Below are 19,754 nucleotides of genomic sequence, written 5' to 3'. Positions count from 1 at the left end.
CTCTACCCAGCCCTTCAGAAACTATAAAGCAAAATTGCTCCTTACATGGCAGAATTAAATTCTACAGGAGCTAGCAGGATCACAACCAGTCTGGCAACTAAATTTGTTCTGTGCACAAAATGAGTCCCTTCCAATTTGAGATATTCTAGGATTTTATCATTCTGTGATAGAATGGACTCACAATCAGCAATGGCTGTAGGAGTCCTGCTCTTATTTTAACATATTTTTCCCCTCTACCATTCTCCTTCACTAGAGTGAACAGAATCAACTGATTCTTTAATAGACTTTGATCAATAGTTTTCTTATATCTCTTCAATGTAAAACACGTCAGGGCGGATCCAACTCTCGCATTCCTTACCTCATTTGACTCGTCCCCCTTTTGTTTTGTATCAGGTATACAATATTTTTGGTCCTAATGGAGATGAAAGCAACAGGGCATGGTAGAGAATAGTGAATTATCAATCCTGCAAACAAATGTAGGATATGATTCAGTTTGTCCTTCACAGTAGCATGTAAAAATGGTCTCTAAAACCAATGCCCAGGTACACTGAAGCCAAAAATTTAATGCTGAGTCAGTAATAAAGGCAATAATATCTGCCTTTGTCTTTTAACTAAACGTTACTGGGGACTTGAAACTGCCGCAGGCAGGGGAAAAGGCAAGATTTGTACTTAACCCTCACAAGTGCATTTCAGGGTCTTTTCCACAGAGATTTCTGACAAAGATTCTTCCAATTTTCCACTGCTTTGATACAGACAGTAAACAAACTTAATACACACAGGGGGCCAGAGCCCTGACTACCAAGATGAAGACAAACACCTTGAGGCCTGGGCCTATCTGTACAAACATCTGACCTCCCTGATCAATTCTTAAGACTTGTCTAATACATGAATACATAGAGCAAGTCAGGATAGGAAATACTGTGGAATGGAGATACACAGCATCTACCATTAAGAAGTTAATCATTAAATCCGTGTCTGCTGACATATAAGTTTGATTTGATTTTCCCTCTATTAATTAGATAAGAAAAAACCAACCTCGTGTCTTAAGTGTACACAAAGCTGCACAGCAGCAGGATCTCACTATCAACTCCCTGCCATAATCACACACATGTCAAATCCTTTGCAGAGATGCCAGCTACCCATGGCACTTCACAACTGCAAGCACGGCAGACAGCAGCTCTGTGTTGTCTCCCCATCAATGTTGGGTTTGCAAGTTTGGTGGACTAGAGCATCACACGGATGTTTTAAGGAAAGATAATATTACACCTTTGAAAGACCTTTCTACAACCAGTTTTTAGGTTATAAACTCAACAGCAGATACTAGACATGTCTTAACAGGTGTGAAATACAGGTAGCACTGTTCACATTTATGTCCTTATGTGTGAGATGAAAACATAGGCCAATGTATGGAATGTTATCCAGGAAGCAGTTGAATGATCTCAGTATCTGTTACAGCTCTTTTAAAATTTGTTGGTTTAAACTTTGAACACTTCCAATCACACAGGGTATCAGCCATAGAGCATTTGTCATCTGGAATTGCTTTCCAGCTCTGGTGCAATGTAGAAAATGGACTGGTAATCAAAGCCAACCAAACTATGGCCCAAAAGGTGTGTAAAGTGGGCCTGCCTGAACCTCCTAAAGAGTATTTTTAGGTTTTGGCTAACCAGTTAAATTGTTCCACTTTCAGAGTGAAATGAGGATTGCAAAGCACGTGAAAATACATGAAAGTCCTGGAGAAGAACCATATCTTTGCTCCACCAAATCTATTGGTTGAACTGATAGGAAAACAGGCATGAAAAAGAGTAGTTTAGATTAGATTTTAGTGAGAAATTCTTTTATTATATTCCAGTGGTCAGACACTGGAACAGGTTGTAGAGAAGTTGTGGATGCCCTGTACCTGGAACTATTCAAGGGCGGTTGGATGGAGCTCTGAGCAATCTGGTCTAGTGAAAGGTGTTCCTGCCCGTGGCAAAGAGGTTGAAACTAGCTGATCTTTAAGGTCCCTTCCAATCCAAACCATTCTGAGATTCTTTGATTCTGTGGAGGACATCAGAATCAATTGTAGAGCAGGGTGTCCTGAGCATGACTCTACAGAGTAATGCCTTCCTGATTCATGAATGCTGCATTTTTTATGATCACATCTAATCTTTTTTGCATCCTAATGTCAACAGGCGTCTTTCGATTTGGAAAAAAAATAAAATCAATATATCTATAATCTTGTTCAACAGCTAAAGAGTTCAGTTCCACTCATTACAGCATTCTAAACATTTCCTGATCCAAGAAGGATTTTTATTTCATTAGTGGTAGTCTTCTAGGAAATTGTCCCATTCCCTAGGTATACAAATGCACCCTTTCAAGGCACAGAGGAGGATTCCTTTCTAACCATGGGGGTTATGTCACCGTCGGGGTGCTCATCTTGGCCAGGTTCTCCAACAAGCTCTTATTCATCCAATCCTCCCTATAAATCACCTTGTCCAATGCCTCAGCAGAACACAGCTCTGTGGGAACCCAGAGAGCCTGGGGTGACGGAACCCACTCACGGACCTGGTTCCATATCAGTGAAACAAATGTGTCCTTGGGAAAAAATCCCTTCCTTACACATTCTCCCCTACTACTCAGGTGAAAAGAGCGGCAACAGCACAGACAGTAGAGCTTCAATCCAGAGCTTCAATCCAGAAGGCCACGTGTATTTGTACATCACATCATGTTTTCACTACATTTTTGTTTCACCTTTTTTTTAAATTTTTAATCCTTTAGTAAATACCTTGGTGTGAATGGCCACCAGCTCAAATGCTCTGCTTTGGCAACAAGGGGACTCTGAGGAAGCCCCAGCAGTGCTGCAAATCTCCTCCCTCCACACCTGCCAGAAAACAACTGGAGGAAAAAAAATCTTCCTGTGCTCTCCATGCCTTTCAGGCAAGGGAAGCAGGGAAAGGCCTAAGGGCAGAGTCACTGATAAAAGCCATCCTGGAGGACTTCTGACCCCATCCAGCTATCCAGCTCCTCCCCTCAGCACTCCCTGTGCTCCTCAGCGTCCAGCATCCGACACAGATTAACCACAGCTCTCTGCTCTCCAGCGACAGCGCCACGCCGGGAGTGCTCCAGTTCCACAGCTGGGGGATTCCACAACACAGAGCTTCGGCCAGACAGGCAGCAGCTTCCCTCCAGCCCGATACAGCAACGGGAACACCTCTGCTAAGACCACATGGCCACTTCAGGAAAAGTAAGGACAATGCCTTTCCCATCTTTCTTTCCGAGCCGCCCTGCTCTTGGGGGAATACTCTGCAAATGGCTCAGCCTGTGCACTGCTACTGCAGTGCTCTCCTCCCACCTTACTCCCCCAGCTCTTCCAAACCCCTTTGAATTCCATGAGCTTCTGCTTTCCTACAACTGCACCTGTCAGTACCTGCATTAGGTAGTGCCTTTCTACTCTGTCCCGCCCACCAGCTCAGGAATGAGATACTGAATTGTACTGCTCTGAAAAACACCCTCCTGCTCAATCCCACTCTGTGCTCCTGCTTTGGCAGGAAATAGAGCTCTTCCATCTTGCAGCCACTCATCTCCTGCATTCAGCCTTGTCCACGACGATACTTTTTTCAAGTTTCAACCTCCATTTGCTGATGTCAGAGCAGTTTTGGGTTGATCGGTGCAGGATTTGTGTGATGTCACACACAAAGCATCGCTTTGGTAAGGCAAGCAATTATCCAATTGCCAGCCAGACATGGACTGTTTCCTAATCACTCTTAGTTACCTTCAGCCCACTGAAACTCAAAGTACTGTTCTTCTTGCCTGAAGCTGCAGAAGCGCTTGTGTTGCTGTCACATCTGTCTCGTACACCAGAGTCTTTTCCCTTCAGGGATCTTCTCCATGTCGCCTACCAAAAGCCAGTTTGGAACTCACTTGGTGTTTACATGGCAAACATGAGAGAGGCCAGAGCTATCCTCAGCTTCTCCTTAGCTCAGACCAGTCCAAGGCCAGGCAGATATCAGCCCTCAGTGCTGTTGGAAGGGCCCACAGCCTCTCTTGTGCCACAGCAGCTCAACCCTGCTGCCCTGCTGTCATCCACAGAGCCCTGTCCTGCAGACACAAGGCAGGTGGATTCTTTTCGGTTTCCAGGGAAAACACAACCCTTACTCTCTCTGGACTGGTCACTTTGTCTTTGCATTTCACTCTTCACACTATGCCAGTGTTTACTGAACATCACTTGGTTTCATGGACAGCTGAGCACTCACGTGTTGCTGCTCTCCCACCACATCCCACTCACCCAGCAAGTCCCCCAGGAAACAGCACAGGACAGTTGTGTAGCTCCATGAGTGCACTGCAGTGTGCAGAGACACGTGTTGGGCAGCTGTAGGTTTGGTGATTGTAGGACAACCATCCCCAGCCGTCTGCCAAAGGTGAACATTCCCATGCAGCGTAATCCTCTCGGTTGCTTCCAGGTTATCAGATGCAGAGCTGCTGTTGCCTGGGCCGTGGGCAAAGAACTCTCTGTCGAGGAGGTGGAGGTTGCCCCTCCAAAGGCAGGTGAAGTCCGGATCAAGGTAAAAAGACATTTCAATAATTTTTTTCTCCCTTGCAGGAATTGCACTTCTTGTGGCTATCATTTGGATATAACCAAATGATAGCCACAAGAATATAACCCATGTAATAAGGCCTGGGGTCTGCCCATAGGCCTTAACTGTCCAGAGAAGTCGTGTGGAAAATCATTCCACAAATTCAGTTAAACAAAGGCTGGGCTATTTCTAAAGTTCATCATCTGCTCTTTCCCCTCCAAACAGATTGTGGCCACAGGCATCTGTCACACAGACGAACACGTTTTGAAAGGTTGCTTTCCTAACGTGGAATTCCCAGTTATCCTAGGCCATGAAGGAGCTGGGATTGTGGAAAGTGTTGGAGAAGGAGTGACCTCTGTGAAAGCAGGTAATCAATGCACACACAAACACATGTGCACAAGTCTACCCTCAAAGTGGATGAAGCTGCCAACAGCTCAGAAACATCTCCCCGTTCCTGAGTTAGTGGCTCAACATCTGAGTGCACACTCATTGCACTGGACTGTCACATACACCTTCCTGGTCTGTTCCTCATGTACATGAATGGGGCTTGGAGCAGTTCATCCTGACAGAGGAAGGGAAGGGTTTGTGGTGGGTTGCTGCAATTGGAAAGCTCAGCAGAGGTGCTCCAGCACCCTCAGGGCCTGCTTAGCAAGAGGTACCAAAAAGGGATCCACTTTGTTGCAGGAGACAAAGTCATTCCCCTTTGCGTCCCTCAGTGTGGGGAATGCAGCTTCTGCCTGAATCCTGAATCCAATCACTGCCTGAAATCCCAGTGAGTTTGCTTCACCTTCCCCTACACCTACATGGGTGACAAGTCTGACAACCCCCCATCAGTACTTTAGTCAATGAAATACAAATGATTTCTCTTCTCCACAGTCTCTCTGAACCACAAAACCTGCTGCCTGACAAGACCACCCGGTTCACTTGCAAAGGGAAGCAGATCCACCACTACATGTGGGTCAGCACCTTTGCAGAATACACCGTGGTCCCAGAGTACGCCGTTGCCAAGATAGATCCTGCAGCACCTCTGGACAAAGTCTGCTTGCTCGGCTGTGGGTTTTCCACAGGCTATGGGGCTGCCATCAACACCGCCAAGGTTGGTGTTCAGGCGTGTCAAGCACCCCAAGGCTGCCCTCACACTCTCACCAACCCCTCTCCTTCTCCTCCTCACGCTGGAGACTCACAGGGCCCCATGCTGTGCAGGTAAAGCCAGGCTCCACCTGTGCCATCTTCGGCCTCGGAGGAGTTGGCCTCTCTGTTGTCATGGGCTGCAAGGCAGCTGGAGCTTCCCGCATCATTGCCGTGGATATCAACAAGGACAAGTTTGCCAAGGCCAAGCAGCTGGGAGCCACCGACTGCATCAACCCTCGAGACTGCCAGAAGCCCATCCAGGAGGTGCTCACTGAGATGACAGGACAGGGTGTGGACTACTCCTTTGAGGCCATTGGCCTCAAAGAAACCATGGTAGGTGGCATTTTGGCACGTGTCTTCCCTCTCAGATCATTCACAGGCTGCAATCAGGGAAAAATTCATGCAGGTGGGAAGTTCCTTGCCTGCTGCCTGCACTGCTGGGCAGACCTTTGTGAGGGAAAGCCGTGTACAGGTCCTAAAAGAGGCCTCGAACTCTCAGTGTCTCCTGCACAAGGGAGAATGTGTTTTCAGATGAGCAGGGAGGGCCAGATGACAGCTCAGAAAGAACAGCTTCCTGACCAACTCGCCAGTGCTTTCTCTAACTCACCTCTCTGTCCCATCAGATTGCTGCCCTGGCCTCCTGCAATATGAACACTGGCATCTGTGTGATGATTGGGGTACCGGATTCGGCTTCAGAGATTTCCCTTGATCCTATGCTTCTGCTGACTGGGCGTACATGGAAGGGGTCACTGCTTGGAGGTATGAAAGTTATGAAGACATTTTAAAAATTTCAGCTTTTCCTTTCATGGCAGCTTACAAATCCTACTAAAAGAGGATTTTCAAGAAGAACTGAACTAAAGAGGAGCACTGCATTAAAGAGTAGCATCAAAAATGTTAATAATAATGCTAATAAACCCGTAAAGTTCATACAGTATAACACATACAACTGTCTCTGCTAATCCACCCATTCCAAAGAGGGGAAATTACCACACAAGAGAGTGGCACCAGTACTGGTCCCTCAGTCCTGATCCTCACAGTAACACTCCCTTCCCAAAACTGCATTTCTCCCATCATTCACTTCAGCTGCTTGCTCTTCTTTCTAGGCTGGAAGACGAGAGATTGTATGCCCAAACTAGTTTCCAGCTATTTGGAGAAGAAATTCAATTCAGACTTGCTGATCACGCACACGCTGCCCTTCGCTAAAGTGAACGAGGGATTTGAGTTGTTGCGGGCAGGAAAAAGGTGAGACCCTGACTAGCAGGAGCGAGGCACAGCAAACAGCACCTCCTCCTAAAAGTCAAACAGCCCAAATGCTCTGGCAGGCAGAGCACACAACACTGTCTTCTCAAAAAGCACCTGAGTCTTTTGAGGAAGCAGGGCCCAGAGCCAGGTGTGGGGACAATCTGCCATAACGCAGAGGGAAGAGCCCACGTTCAGCACAGGGAACCCTGCAGCTCATGGTTCAGCTCAACCAAGATCCTGTGGCCTTATCATCTGAGGGGTTCCCTTCAGCAGAGATTTGAAGGCTCCCCCACTGCTGCACGTGTCATGCAGCTGAGTGAGGAAGAGGCTGGAGGGAAAGAAGGCAGCCGGTCCCCAGGCACACCTGCCGACCCCGCTGCCTGCTCCTGAACTGCAGCACCAGTAAACCCTCCCTTCCCTTCCACTTTTCAGTATTCGCAGCGTCCTGCTCTTCTGAGGGACACAGCCATGGAAAGCTGAGAGGAGGCACCAGCCCAGCAGATGCTCTCCTGGCCCAGCCCCTTCTCAGCCAGCCCCTCACCTGGTGGGGCACAAGGAGACGACAATAAGGAACTCGCCTATGCTGGTGTTGCTGCTGGTCCTCCTGTGCCCAGGCAAGACCCAGAAGCATCCCTCTTCTGACAAAATGCTTTTACCAATAAAGGGTTTCAGTCAAACTCGTCCCATGCAGTGCACTCAATCAACAGAGGTCCCACGGGGCACGAGGAGCTCCTCCTCATCCCGCAGGCCCTTCCACCACACCCCTGGTCTCAGCAGTGAGCAGCTGCCTTTGCCCCTCCACTGCCACTGCCTCCCACCTTCACCCACCTCAGACAGCTCTGTCCCCAGCTCTGGGACACCTCTCTGTCCCCATCTCAGCTGGGTGAATGCTGCAGCCTCAACCAAAGTCCAGCAGGTAAATCACCGCTCCTGCTGCTGCTGCTGCTGCCGCTCTCTGGTCTCACTCACAGGACCCCAGTGTGTTCTGCTACTTGAAGTGATCCCCACACCAAACCTGTCACTCCAGCACCCTTCATTTAAACATCAGGTTTTCTTATCACTTTACTTTGTACTAGTCTCTCCTCATTTTTCCTTCCTCAATTCATACTTGTCCTCTTTAGACCCTTTTGCCTCCTGATCTCAGTCTGGTGGCTTTTCTCCTGACCGAGCTTTGTTCTGGATAACAGCTTCAGAGAAATTTACAGGAATAAGGAATAAGGAAGAGAAATTAGAGGTGCATTTATGTCCTGCCTTATGTAAATGTGGGTGCTAGAGGTACTCTACCTAGCCTTACAGAAACTATAAAGCAAAATTGCTCCTTACATGCAAAATTAAATTCTACAGGAGCTAGCAGGATCACAACCAGTCTGGCAACTAAATTTGTTCTGTGCACAAAATGAGTCCCTTCCAATTTGAGATATTCTAGGATTTTATCATTCTGTGATAGAATGGACTCACAATCAGCAATGGCTGTAGGAGTCCTGCTCTTTATTTAACATATTATTCCCCTCTACCATTCTCCTTCACTAGAGTGAACAGAATCAACTGATTTTTTAATAGACTTTGATCAATAGTTTTCTTATATCTCTTCAATGTAAAATTCGTCAGGGTGGATCCAACTCTCGCATTCCTTACCTCATCTGACTCGTCCCCCTTTTGTTTTGTATCAGGTATACAATATTTTTGGTCCTAATGGAGATGAAAGCAACAGGGCATGGTAGAGAATAGTGAATTATCAATCCTGCAAACAAATGCAGGATATGATTCAGTTTGTCCTTCACAGTAGCATGTAAAAATGGTCTCTAAAACCAATGCCCAGGTACACTGAAGCCAAAAATTTAATGCTGAGTCAGTAATAAAGGCAATAATATCTGCCTTTGTCTTTTAACTAAACGTTACTGGGGACTTGAAACTGCCGCAGGCAGGGGAAAAGGCAAGATTTGTACTTAACCCTCACAAGTGCATTTCAGGGGCTTTTCCACAGAGATTTCTGACAAAGATTCTTCCAATTTTCCACTGCTTTGATACAGACAGTAAACAAACTTAATACACACAGTGGGCCAGAGCCCTGACTACCAAGATGAAGACAAACACCTTGAGGCCTGGGCCTGTCTGTACAAACATCTGACCTCCCTGATCAATTCTTAAGACTTGTCTAATACATGAATACATAGAGCAAGTCAGGATAGGAAATACTGTGGAATGGAGATACACAGCATCTACCATTAAAAAGTTAATCATTAAATCTGTGTCTGCTGACATACAAGTTTGATTTGATTTTCCCTCTATTAATTGGATAAGAAAAAACCAACCTCGTGTCTTAAGTATACACAAAGCTGCACAGCAGCAGGATCTCACTATCAACTCCCTGCCATAATCACACACATGTCAAATCCTTTGCAGAGATGCCAGCTACCCATGGCACTTCACAACTGCAAGCACGGCAGACAGCAGCTCTGTGTTGTCTCCCCATCAATGTTGGGTTTGCAAGTTTGGTGGACTAGAGCATCACACGGATGTTTTAAGGAAAGATAATATTACACCTTTGAAAGACCTTTCTACAACCAGTTTTTAGGTTATAAACTCAACAGCAGATACTAGACATGTCTTAACAGGTGTGAAATACAGGTAGCACTGTTCACATTTATGTCCTTATGTGTGAGATGAAAACATAGGCCAATGTATGGAATGTTATCTAGGAAGCAGTTGAATGATCTCAGTATCTGTTACAGCTCTTTTAAAATTTGTTGGTTTAAACTTTGAACACTTCCAATCACACAGGATATCAGCCATAGAGCATTTGTCATCTGGAATTGCTTTCAAACTCTGGTGCAATGTAGAAAATGGATTGGTAATCAAAGCCAACCAAACTATGGCCCAAAAGGTGTGTAAAGTGGGCCTGCCTTAACCTCCTAAAGAGTATTTTTAGGTTTCAGAGTGAAATGAGGATTGCAAAGCACGTGAAAATACATGAAAGTCCTGGAGAAGAACCATATCTTTGCTCCACCAAATCTGTTGGTTGAACTGATAGGAAAACAGGCATGAAATAGCCCCAGCAGTGCTGCAAATCTCCTCCCTCCACACCTGCCTGAAAGCAACTGGAGGGAAAAATAATCTTCCTGATCTTTCTATGTCTTTCAGGCAGGGAGGGCAGGGAATCGCCCAAGGGCAGAGTCACTGATGAAAACCTCCCTAGAGAACTTCTCAGTCTATCCAGCTCCTCCCCTCAGCACTCACTTCCCTCCTTATCATCCAGCATCTGATACAGATTAACCACAGCTCCCTGCTCCCAGGTGACTGTTCCACAACAAGACTGCTCCAATTCCACAGCTGGGGGATTTCACAACACAGAGCTTCGACCAGACAGGCAGCAGCTTCCCTCCAGACCGATACAGCAACGGGAACACCTCTGCTAAGACCACATGGCCACTTCAGGAAAAGTAAGGACAATGCCTTTTCCATCTTCCTTTCTGAGCTGCCCTGCTCTTGGGGAAATACTCTGCAAATGGCTCAGCCTGTGCACTGCTACTGCATGCCCTCTCTCCTCCCACCTTACTCCCCCAGCTCTTCCAAACCCCTTTGAATTCCATGAGCTTCTGCTTTCCTACAACTGCACCTGTCAGTACCTGCATTAGGTAGTGCCTTTCTCCTCTGTCCCGTCCACCAGCTCAGGAATGAAAATACGGATTTGTACTGCTCTGGAAAAACCCTCCTGCTCAATCCCACTCTGTGCCCTTGCTTTGGCAGGAAATGTAGCTCTTCAGTGGTTCCATCTTGCACCCACTCATCTCCTGCATTCAGCCTTGTCCACGACGATACATTTTCCAAGCTTCAAGCTCCATTTAGCTGATGTCAAACCAGCTTTGGGTTGATTGGTTGAGCAGGGTTTGAGCAATGTCACACACAAATCATCCTTTTTGGCAAGGGCAAAATGGTCCAGTTGTCAACCAGATGGGGACCATTCCGTAACCCCTCTCAGTTACCTTCAGCCCAGTGTCTTACAAGGCTGACATAAAAACTCTTAGTGGCATTGCCTCTAGGTAAGGTCCACAGTCACCATGGGAGCACAATCTGTCCATTAACATATGACAATGTTAGGAAAAATCCCCTGAAGCCATAAAACCCCAATCATTTTCCAAGGTTATACCTGATACTCTTTGCGTGACAAAGCACAAATGGTGTTTCCTCAGACCCTAAACTAGGCCAGTGTTTACTGAGTATCACTTGGCTTCAGGGGAAGCTGAGCACTACCAAGTTTGTCCACCTCTGGTTTAGATGCTTGCAGGATGACTGTCCCCAAGTGTGCACTAAAGGAAAATGTTCCCATGCAGCGTAATCCTCTCGGTTGCTTCCAGGTTATCAGATGCAGAGCTGCTGTTGCCTGGGCTGCAGGACACCCACTCTCCATTGAGGAGGTGGAGGTTGCACCTCCAAAGGCAGGTGAAGTCCGGATCAAGGTAAAAACACATTTCAATTACTTCTTCTTCACCCTTGTGGGAATTGCTCTTCTTGTGGCTATACCTTGGATATAACTCAGGGATCTGTGTCTGCCAGTAGGCTTTAATTGTCCAGAGCTGCCTTAGCTCAAAGGCACCATCTGCCAGGGCCTCTGTTTCAGACTAGTCCTTGCCTAAGCTGTCTCAGAGGAATTGTCATCTCCAGCCCATGCTCTGCTGGACTGACCCCTTTGATCCTCACTGTGGCCTCCTCTCCAGTCCCACCTCCAGCTCAGTCCAGAGGAAAGCCACATGGAGCATTCAGCGTGAGGAGAAGGGGAAAGCCCAGCCCAGGCATAGCGTGCTGTCATGGAGTGTCAGCACTGACTGTGGGGGCACCATAGCACCCCGGGGAAAATTACTTCCACAAACTGAGTAAGTCAGAGGCCAGGTCACCAACACTTTCCTCTACAAACAGCTTGTGGCCACAGGCATCTGTCGCACGGATGAACACCTCTTGCAAGGCTGCTTTCCCAATGCGGAATTCCCAGTTATCCCAGGCCACGAAGGAGCTGGAATCGTGGAAAGCATTGGAGAAGGAGTGACCTCTGTGAAACCAGGTAACTGGCACACACACAAACACATGCCCAGGATTCAGCTCTCCAACAGGCAGCACCCACAGAGCCTGCCTGGAGAGGGGCACCTAACAAGGGATGTGCATTATTCTAGGCGACAAAGTAATCCCCCTTTGCCATCCTCAGTGTGGGGAATGCAGCTTCTGTCTGAATCCTGAATCCAATTACTGCTTGAAATCCCAGTGAGTTTGCTTCACCTTCCCCTACACCTACATGGGGTTGGCTGTCTGACAACAAGTCTGACAACCCCCCATCAGTGCTTTAGTCAATGAAATACAAATGTTTGCACCTCCCTACAGTTTCTCTGAACCACAAAACCTGCTGCCTGACAAGACCACCCGGTTCACTTGCAAAGGGAAGCAGATCCACCACTACATGTGGGTCAGCACCTTTGCAGAATACACCGTGGTCCCAGAGTACGCCGTTGCCAAGATAGATCCTGCAGCACCTCTGGACAAAGTCTGCTTGCTCGGCTGTGGGTTTTCCACAGGCTATGGGGCTGCCATCAACACTGCCAAGGTTGGTGTTCAGGCGTGTCAAGCACCCCAAGGCTGCCCTCACACTCTCACCAACCCCTCTCCTCCTCCTCCTCCTCCTTCTCATGCCTGAGACTCACAGGGTCTTTACCTGTGCTTTGCAGGTAAAGCCAGGCTCCACCTGTGCCATCTTCGGCCTCGGAGGAGTTGGCCTCTCTGTTGTCATGGGCTGCAAGGCAGCTGGAGCTTCCCGCATCATTGCCGTGGATATCAACAAGGACAAGTTTGCCAAGGCCAAGCAGCTGGGAGCCACCGACTGCATCAACCCTCGAGACTGCCAGAAGCCCATCCAGGAGGTGCTCACTGAGATGACAGGACAGGGTGTGGACTACTCCTTTGAGGCCATTGGCCTCAAAGAAACCATGGTAGGTGGCATTTTGGCACGTGTCTTCCCTCTCAGATCATTCACAGGCTGCCATCAGGGAAAAATTCACTCCAGTGGGAAATTCCTTGCCTGCTGCCTGCACTGCTGGGCACACCTTTGTGAGACAAAGGCAGTCTGTTGGCTTGGGAAGAAAACGATGTATGGCTCTTAAAAGTGGCCACAAACTATCCATGTCTCCTGCATAAGGGAGGATGTGTTTTCAGATGAGCAGGGAGGGGCAGAAGACAGCTCAGAAAGAACACTTTCCTGACCAACTCGCCAGTGCTTTCTCTAACTCATCTCCCTGTCCCATCAGATTGCTGCCCTGGCCTCCTGCAATATGAACACTGGCATCTGTGTGATGATTGGGGAACTGGATGCTGGTTCAAAGATTTCCCTTGATCCTATGCTTCTGCTGACTGGGCGTACATGGAAGGGGACCCTGGTTGGGGGTATGAAAATTAATAGAAAATTTTAGAAATTTCAACCTTGGTAATTTCCTAATGCCCATGGCACAGGTACCACAAGTGCACATGAATAACTCTGCCCTTGCCAATTATATTTCCCATCTGAGTAATGTCCTCAGATACAGGGCAAAAGATACTTTTCCTCACAGTCATTACTCAGTAAAGCTCTTGGTCATAATGGCTATTTCAGGCTTGGCAATGTCTCAGGAAGTGTCTTTGAGAGGGTTTTCAAAAGGAAAACAACTAAAGAGGAGCACTGCATTTCCACTGTATTGATCATTAGCATTAAACATGCCAATAAACCTGTAACTCGTTCATCAAATACAACACACAGAGTGGTCTCCAGTATCCCACTTCTCCCACAGAGAAGAGAATATCTCACAAGAGAGTGGCACCGGTACTGGTCCCTCAGTCCTGACCCTCACAGTAACACTCCCTTCCCAAAACTGCATTTCTCCCATCATTCACTTCAGCTGCTTGCTCTTCTTTCTAGGCTGGAAGACGAGAGATTGTATGCCCAAACTAGTTTCCAGCTATTTGGAGAAGAAATTCAATTCAGACTTGCTGATCACGCACACGCTGCCCTTCGCTAAAGTGAACGAGGGATTTGAGTTGTTGCGGGCAGGAAAAAGGTGAGACCCTGACTAGCAGGAGCGAGGCACAGCAAACAGCACCTCCTCCTAAAAGTCAAACAGCCCAAATGCTCTGGCAGGCAGAGCACACAACACTGTCTTCTCAAAAAGCACCTGAGTCTTTTGAGGAAGCAGGGCCCAGAGCCAGGTGTGGGGACAATCTGCCATAACGCAGAGGGAAGAGCCCACGTTCAGCACAGGGAACCCTGCAGCTCATGGTTCAGCTCAACCAAGATCCTGTGGCCTTATCATCTGAGGGGTTCCCTTCAGCAGAGATTTGAAGGCTCCCCCACTGCTGCACGTGTCATGCAGCTGAGTGAGGAAGAGGCTGGAGGGAAAGAAGGCAGCCGGTCCCCAGGCACACCTGCCGACCCCGCTGCCTGCTCCTGAACTGCAGCACCAGTAAACCCTCCCTTCCCTTCCACTTTTCAGTATTCGCAGCGTCCTGCTCTTCTGAGGGACACAGCCATGGAAAGCTGAGAGGAGGCACCAGCCCAGCAGATGCTCTCCTGGCCCAGCCCCTTCTCAGCCAGCCCCTCACCTGGTGGGGCACAAGGAGACGACAATAAGGAACTCGCCTATGCTGGTGTTGCTGCTGGTCCTCCTGTGCCCAGGCAAGACCCAGAAGCATCCCTCTTCTGACAAAATGCTTTTACCAATAAAGGGTTTCAGTCAAACTCGTCCCATGCAGTGCACTCAATCAACAGAGGTCCCACGGGGCACGAGGAGCTCCTCCTCATCCCGCAGGCCCTTCCACCACACCCCTGGTCTCAGCAGTGAGCAGCTGCCTTTGCCCCTCCACTGCCACTGCCCCCCACCTTCACCCACCTCAGACAGCTCAGTCCCCAGCTCTGGGACACCTCTCTGTCCCCATCTCAGCTGGGTGAATGCTGCAGCCTCAACCAAAAGTCCAGCAGGTAAATCACCGCTCCTGCTGCTGCTGCTGCCGCTCTCTGGTCTCGCTCACAGGACCCCAGTGTGTTCTGCTACTTGAAGTGATCCCCACACCAAACCTGTCACTCCAGCACCTTCCAGCCTTTTCTAATAGGAGAGATACTCCCGACCACTAATCACCTTTATGGCCCTTTGCTGGACAAATGTTCCTGTCATACTCTCCTTTAATATGAATTTATCTCTATGAAGGGCAGTTTAGCAAAAAGCAAGGGAAGAAAACTTTCCCAAATTTCTCTTCCGCATGAGGTCAGTTTCTATGGGGATTCCAAAAAAGCTACAGAGCCAACCAATTAAACTAACACTTTCAAGGCCTGCCAAAGGAGAGCAGTGCCACTAAGCTGATAAACAGCCCACAGCAATAGGATTGCCCAAAGCCCTAATGGAACAGGAACATCTAGAGAGTATAAGTGAATACTACATATATCCAGGTTCCTTATCACCGCTGGTTTGTGTTTGTGGGTTGGGCTTTTTTCTTTTCTTTAAAACAAACTTTCACATGGTTGATATTCTTTGTTGCAGCAATCAAACTGTCCTTGTTTTTTAAGGATTGATCTCAATTTTTGAAGATTCTCACTTGAACTTAAACCTTATTTTTGGCTGGTCTTACTATTTAACAAAATTATTTAATATTTAATAAATTTGTATTAAGAATGAATGTGTATTTAACAAAGTGCAGCTCACACAAATATGGGATGGTTAGCATTGAAAAGAAATAAGGGACAGTAACTAGCACTATACTATTTGAAGTATATTATATAAAGCAGGAGATAACTTTCTTATTATTGTGTAACTCTTATACATGCATACACGGATGTGGTTTCATTTTGGAAAATGCTGTTGTACTTTTAATATATTTCCAGGACCAACTTCCATAGAATATTACAGTACAACTATGCAAAATCTTCCCCAGAGAACAAGATTATCACTCCAAGCCGGTCATTCTGCCAAATGGACCCTTCTTTCAGTGCTGAATATTGGACCCATAACACTATAATGCCTTTTGACCTCTTTTGGGCAACTCTTATCCCAGCCTATAGCCCTTTGAACTTTTGGAACCCCCTCAGCACAATCAGCAATTACACAGCATATCATAAACGCACAAAGGTTAACAAATCCCATGCTGTCTGCCAAATTATAATAACTGCACATATCGCTTTGCCATTACATAAGCTACCCATAATTCTCCTAACTACTTTTTAAACATAAAACTATAAGACTGCAGGTAAGGAGATAACACCAAAATAAATCAATAAATGTTAATTAATGGAGTTCTAGCACTTACCTACTGAGAAAACACTACAAGAAGTTTCTTCCAATAAGCAATGTTTCCCTAACATTGCACGTGCATCTTCAGAGTCTTAATTTTATGAGTGACAAAGTCTCAAAAAAAGTAATCAATTAGCCGAGTGTTTGTGTAATAAATATAAACACATATAAATAGATCTGTGCAGGATCGGCACCAAAAACAAAAATCCTTTTTTGAAAAAAATGCTAAAACTAGATGATACAAAATTCGATCGCTATAAAATAACTCTGCCTTACGACAACTGTAACTTGCACTTTTATCACTTATTTTGCACTGTTGCTACATGAGCTCTGTCGCTATAGCGGGGCCACCTGGTGGCCACCTGTCCCTGCTGTCTGGGCATGCTGTCCCACCGGCTTCTGAGCATGCTGGAAGAGCTGGATTTCTGCACGGCTGGAGCCCCCTCCTGTAGCACACACCCGTGGCCGAGGTTTATCCCGCTCACAGCGGGGTGTGAGGGCACACGAGCGGGCAGCTCCCAGCCCCGCACGCCGCCCTGCCACCCTCATTCCTAAGCTCTGCTCCCAGCTGCCACACAACGGGCGCCACAAGGAAGCTGTTCAGCTGCCCTTGCCTCGAGCCAGCAGATGTGTTACTGCATAACCCTTTCCCCCTTTTTATCTTTCAAATTTTCCTTGCATTAGTATAATGCTAACATATGAGAATCAGCATATATTAGATCACCTTTTTTGCGTTCTACTTGATTTTCAATGAGAATATTTAATCACAAAACTCCCCAAATTACTTATGTCCATATCTAAAATATTAAAAATCTTTCAGTATCCCAGCTTCATGTGTTTACTGCAAATCTGTCATGGTCATTTTCACACTTATTTTGAATTCGTCTAATTAATATAGGCCTTTGTTTTGAAATGTTATTTTACTCTATTATACAGAATGATACTAGGGTTAATTAGCGACATTATTCCTAAAGTTTTTCCCTTGGAACCAACCATTTTTTGAATTACCAGATAATATTTTAAATTTATATTTGTGTTTACAAAACCAGAGTATTTTAATTACCTAAGAATTATCCAAGAAAATATCAACCAAATTTGAGCATTTTTGGACTTAGTCTCCCACTGCATCAAGGGAGGTTTAGGTTGGACTTTAGGATTAATTTCTTTACAGAAATGGTGATTAAACATTGAAATGGCTGCCCAGGGAGGCAGTGGAGTCACCAGCCCTGGAGGTGTTTAAGAAAAGACTGGACATGGCATGTAGTGCCATGGTCTAGTTGACAGGGTGGTGTTTAGTCATAGGTTGGTCTCAACGATCTCAGAGGTCTTTTCCAGTCTAATTTATTCTGTAATTCTAAATTAAAATAATTTTGATTTTTTAAATGTTTCTCTTTTTCAATCAGCTATATTTATACTTTACAAAAATAAATTTATGCTGACTTGAAGAATGAAAAGAATTTCTTTTTTTTTTTTTTAATGCTATGCAAGTATTATCCTCTGATACTTCACAGGAAAATCTAGGAAACTTAAATCAGAATTCAAAATGCTGGTTTTGAGAAACAGACAACAGGCCTCTCTCCTACATGTGGTCTCACAGTGCTTCTAAGCCCTCCTTTTTTCTCAATTCAAATTGATATTCCCAATTAGCACCTAACATCTGCTAGAACAACACCAAAACCAACCCAGTGTAAAATCCAGAGCAGCACTGGGAGCCCTCACCTACAGAACTTATGTACATAAACCTGAAACACACATGACAAAGCATAAATAGTTCAGTCAAGAGCACAGAATGGTAACTTGATTTAAGTGAATGGTGCTGAGAACAGAAAGAAACTTGCAAAACCACTTCCTGTGTCCAGGGGCTTCCAGTAGTACACAGCAACACTGGAGGCAGCATTACAAAACTGCAAAGGAAAGAAAAATGAAAAGCAACCCCTTTAATTGCTGAAATTGGACAGTGAGCATTAAGGAGTTATGATTTATGTATCTGTCCCTATGCCTACCAAAATCAGTGCCTGCAATTTCCAGAATGTCAAAGATACTAACAAAAGCAGAGCACCTGCAGAGTTCAGCTAAACGTAAAATGCTTGGAGACTTTTTGGAAGCACTGACAAACCAGGTGTGACCAAGAGCACAAAATTCACAGGAGAGGTTGGCAGAACTGTATTTAACCAAGGACATGGACAAGGCCTGCTATGATTTCAACAACAAGGATTTGGTGGTAGCTCATGAACACAAACTGAAGAAGCCACTGGAAGCCTTAAGAAGGCCACTGGATAAATAGCCTGATCACACATCCTTTCATTCCTTCTCAACATCTTTCACCGTATGCAAAACCTAAATAATACTCTCATTGCCCAAATTACATTCCACCTAAGTGTCAGCTTTCCTGAGCCTACAGATTTAGTTTGTAATTTTAGGTATGTTATTAAACATCATGTTATTTTTATGTTATTTATTAAATGCTATAGTTATGTCATGTTATTAAAGTTTAATTTTTCCCAAGCTGTTGCTATTGCCTAACTGTGGTATTTGCTAAGTTTTGTTAGTGTGTCACTGGAAAATAAAAATTCCATTTCTTACTGAGGGGGACTTAGTTACACTCTGCAATTCCTCAAGCACCAGCACCTCTCATGTAAAATCCCAAGAGCCCATTGCAGAACCATTCCCCTGATCTTACATGGCCACGTCTGCAGGCCTCACAAGAAGCCTTTCCTACCCTACCAGGAGAAAGAAGGTTCTTCAGAAAATTAAACAACAGCGTGAGGAGCTTAACAATCCCATCTTGTATAAATAGCCCCTTTGCTTCAAAGGTTGGTGGATGCAATGTCAAGAGGCCCAGACAAAACTTCCATCTCACTGTAGATCCCTTAGCCTGGCCTGGAAAGGGGCTGTCTTCACACACTTGGAAACACACTGCTGCCCAGTAAAGCCTCCACCTCTGCAGTTTAGCCAGCTGAGAATAGATTTAGGTGCAAAGGACCTGCACTGGAGATATAGTCAGCTCCCACCTGTGTCCAGGTGAGATACAGGAGGTACCAAGCATCTCCAGAGTGGGACTGTCCCGCAGAGGCAAGGCAGGCACATGCACGCACGGCTGAGTTCCTCAGGGAATGGTGCAGGAGGGGTCCATGACCTTCCGTTACTCGGGAAGAATCTGGGCAACCTGGTGCCGGCAGGATCTGCAGACAAGGCTCATTAGCCAGGACAACGGGCCTCTTCCCTCACAGGCAGAACAACATCCCGTGAGACTGAAGGGACCAGGATGTGAGACGCTGGTGCAGCCGCCAGAAGCCACAAAAGCAGCCACATCGCAATGCAACACTGCGGCCACCGTCAGGAAACACACGGATCTTCCCGGGGTCTGCGGGAAGAAAAGCACTGCAACGGGAATGTGACCGGCCGCGGGCGCTCCAGCCCTGCGAGGGAGGGAGGGAGGGAGGGAGGGAGAAAGGAGGAAAAGGAAAAGGAAAAGGAAAAGGAAAAGGAAAAGGAAAAGGAAAAGGAAAAGGAAAAGGAAAAGGAAAAGGAAAAGGAA

The 19,754-nt window shown here is 46.4% G+C and overlaps 2 protein-coding genes and 1 long non-coding RNA gene across 5 annotated transcripts in view; 2 read left to right on the top strand and 1 right to left on the bottom strand.

The window, feature by feature from the left end:
* Positions 1–19,548, bottom strand: part of LOC135412953 (uncharacterized) — a 60,070-nt gene extending 40,522 nt beyond the window's left edge. Inside the window, exon 1 of the long non-coding RNA XR_010430044.1 lies at positions 18,941–19,548. This is a non-coding gene — a long non-coding RNA (uncharacterized LOC135412953). The remainder of the gene's footprint in view (positions 1–18,940) is intronic.
* Positions 2,926–7,603, top strand: LOC135412936 (alcohol dehydrogenase 1-like). Of its 2 annotated transcripts, none has more exons than XM_064651948.1 (9): positions 2,926–3,223; positions 4,440–4,541; positions 4,779–4,920; positions 5,238–5,310; positions 5,469–5,649; positions 5,757–6,017; positions 6,308–6,443; positions 6,788–6,926; positions 7,359–7,603. In XM_064651948.1, exons 1-9 carry the CDS (start codon positions 3,206–3,208, stop codon positions 7,381–7,383), a joined length of 1,077 nt encoding a protein of 358 aa, XP_064508018.1. In that variant the 5' UTR covers positions 2,926–3,205; the 3' UTR covers positions 7,384–7,603. The 2 variants fall into 2 exon arrangements, with proteins under 2 accessions (XP_064508018.1, XP_064508017.1); XM_064651947.1 differs by having other exon boundaries at positions 2,928–3,223; positions 5,238–5,325; positions 5,430–5,649.
* Positions 10,200–14,673, top strand: LOC135412941 (alcohol dehydrogenase 1). Of its 2 annotated transcripts, none has more exons than XM_064651961.1 (9): positions 10,200–10,366; positions 11,282–11,383; positions 11,841–11,982; positions 12,092–12,179; positions 12,297–12,516; positions 12,638–12,898; positions 13,214–13,349; positions 13,858–13,996; positions 14,429–14,673. In XM_064651961.1, exons 1-9 carry the CDS (start codon positions 10,349–10,351, stop codon positions 14,451–14,453), a joined length of 1,131 nt encoding a protein of 376 aa, XP_064508031.1. In that variant the 5' UTR covers positions 10,200–10,348; the 3' UTR covers positions 14,454–14,673. The 2 variants fall into 2 exon arrangements, with proteins under 2 accessions (XP_064508031.1, XP_064508030.1); XM_064651960.1 differs by having other exon boundaries at positions 12,255–12,516.
* Positions 19,549–19,754: the final 206 nt, after the last annotated feature.

Source organism: Pseudopipra pipra, chromosome 4 (assembly GCF_036250125.1).
Source record: "Pseudopipra pipra isolate bDixPip1 chromosome 4, bDixPip1.hap1, whole genome shotgun sequence".
In the NCBI taxonomy this organism is placed as follows: Eukaryota; Metazoa; Chordata; class Aves; order Passeriformes; family Pipridae; genus Pseudopipra; species Pseudopipra pipra.
Note: the sequence above shows the minus strand (reverse complement) of the source record. Positions and strands in the feature narration are given on the sequence as shown.

Coding starts and splice junctions, on each gene's coding strand:
- LOC135412941 (XM_064651960.1), top strand. Junction 11,983..12,091: donor AGTGACCTCTGTGAAACCAG/GTAACTGGCACA, acceptor GCATTATTCTAG/GCGACAAAGTAATCCCCCTT. Junction 12,180..12,254: donor AATTACTGCTTGAAATCCCA/GTGAGTTTGCTT, acceptor ACCCCCCATCAG/TGCTTTAGTCAATGAAATAC.
- LOC135412936 (XM_064651947.1), top strand. Junction 4,921..5,237: donor AGTGACCTCTGTGAAAGCAG/GTAATCAATGCA, acceptor ACTTTGTTGCAG/GAGACAAAGTCATTCCCCTT. Junction 6,018..6,307: donor TTGGCCTCAAAGAAACCATG/GTAGGTGGCATT, acceptor CTGTCCCATCAG/ATTGCTGCCCTGGCCTCCTG.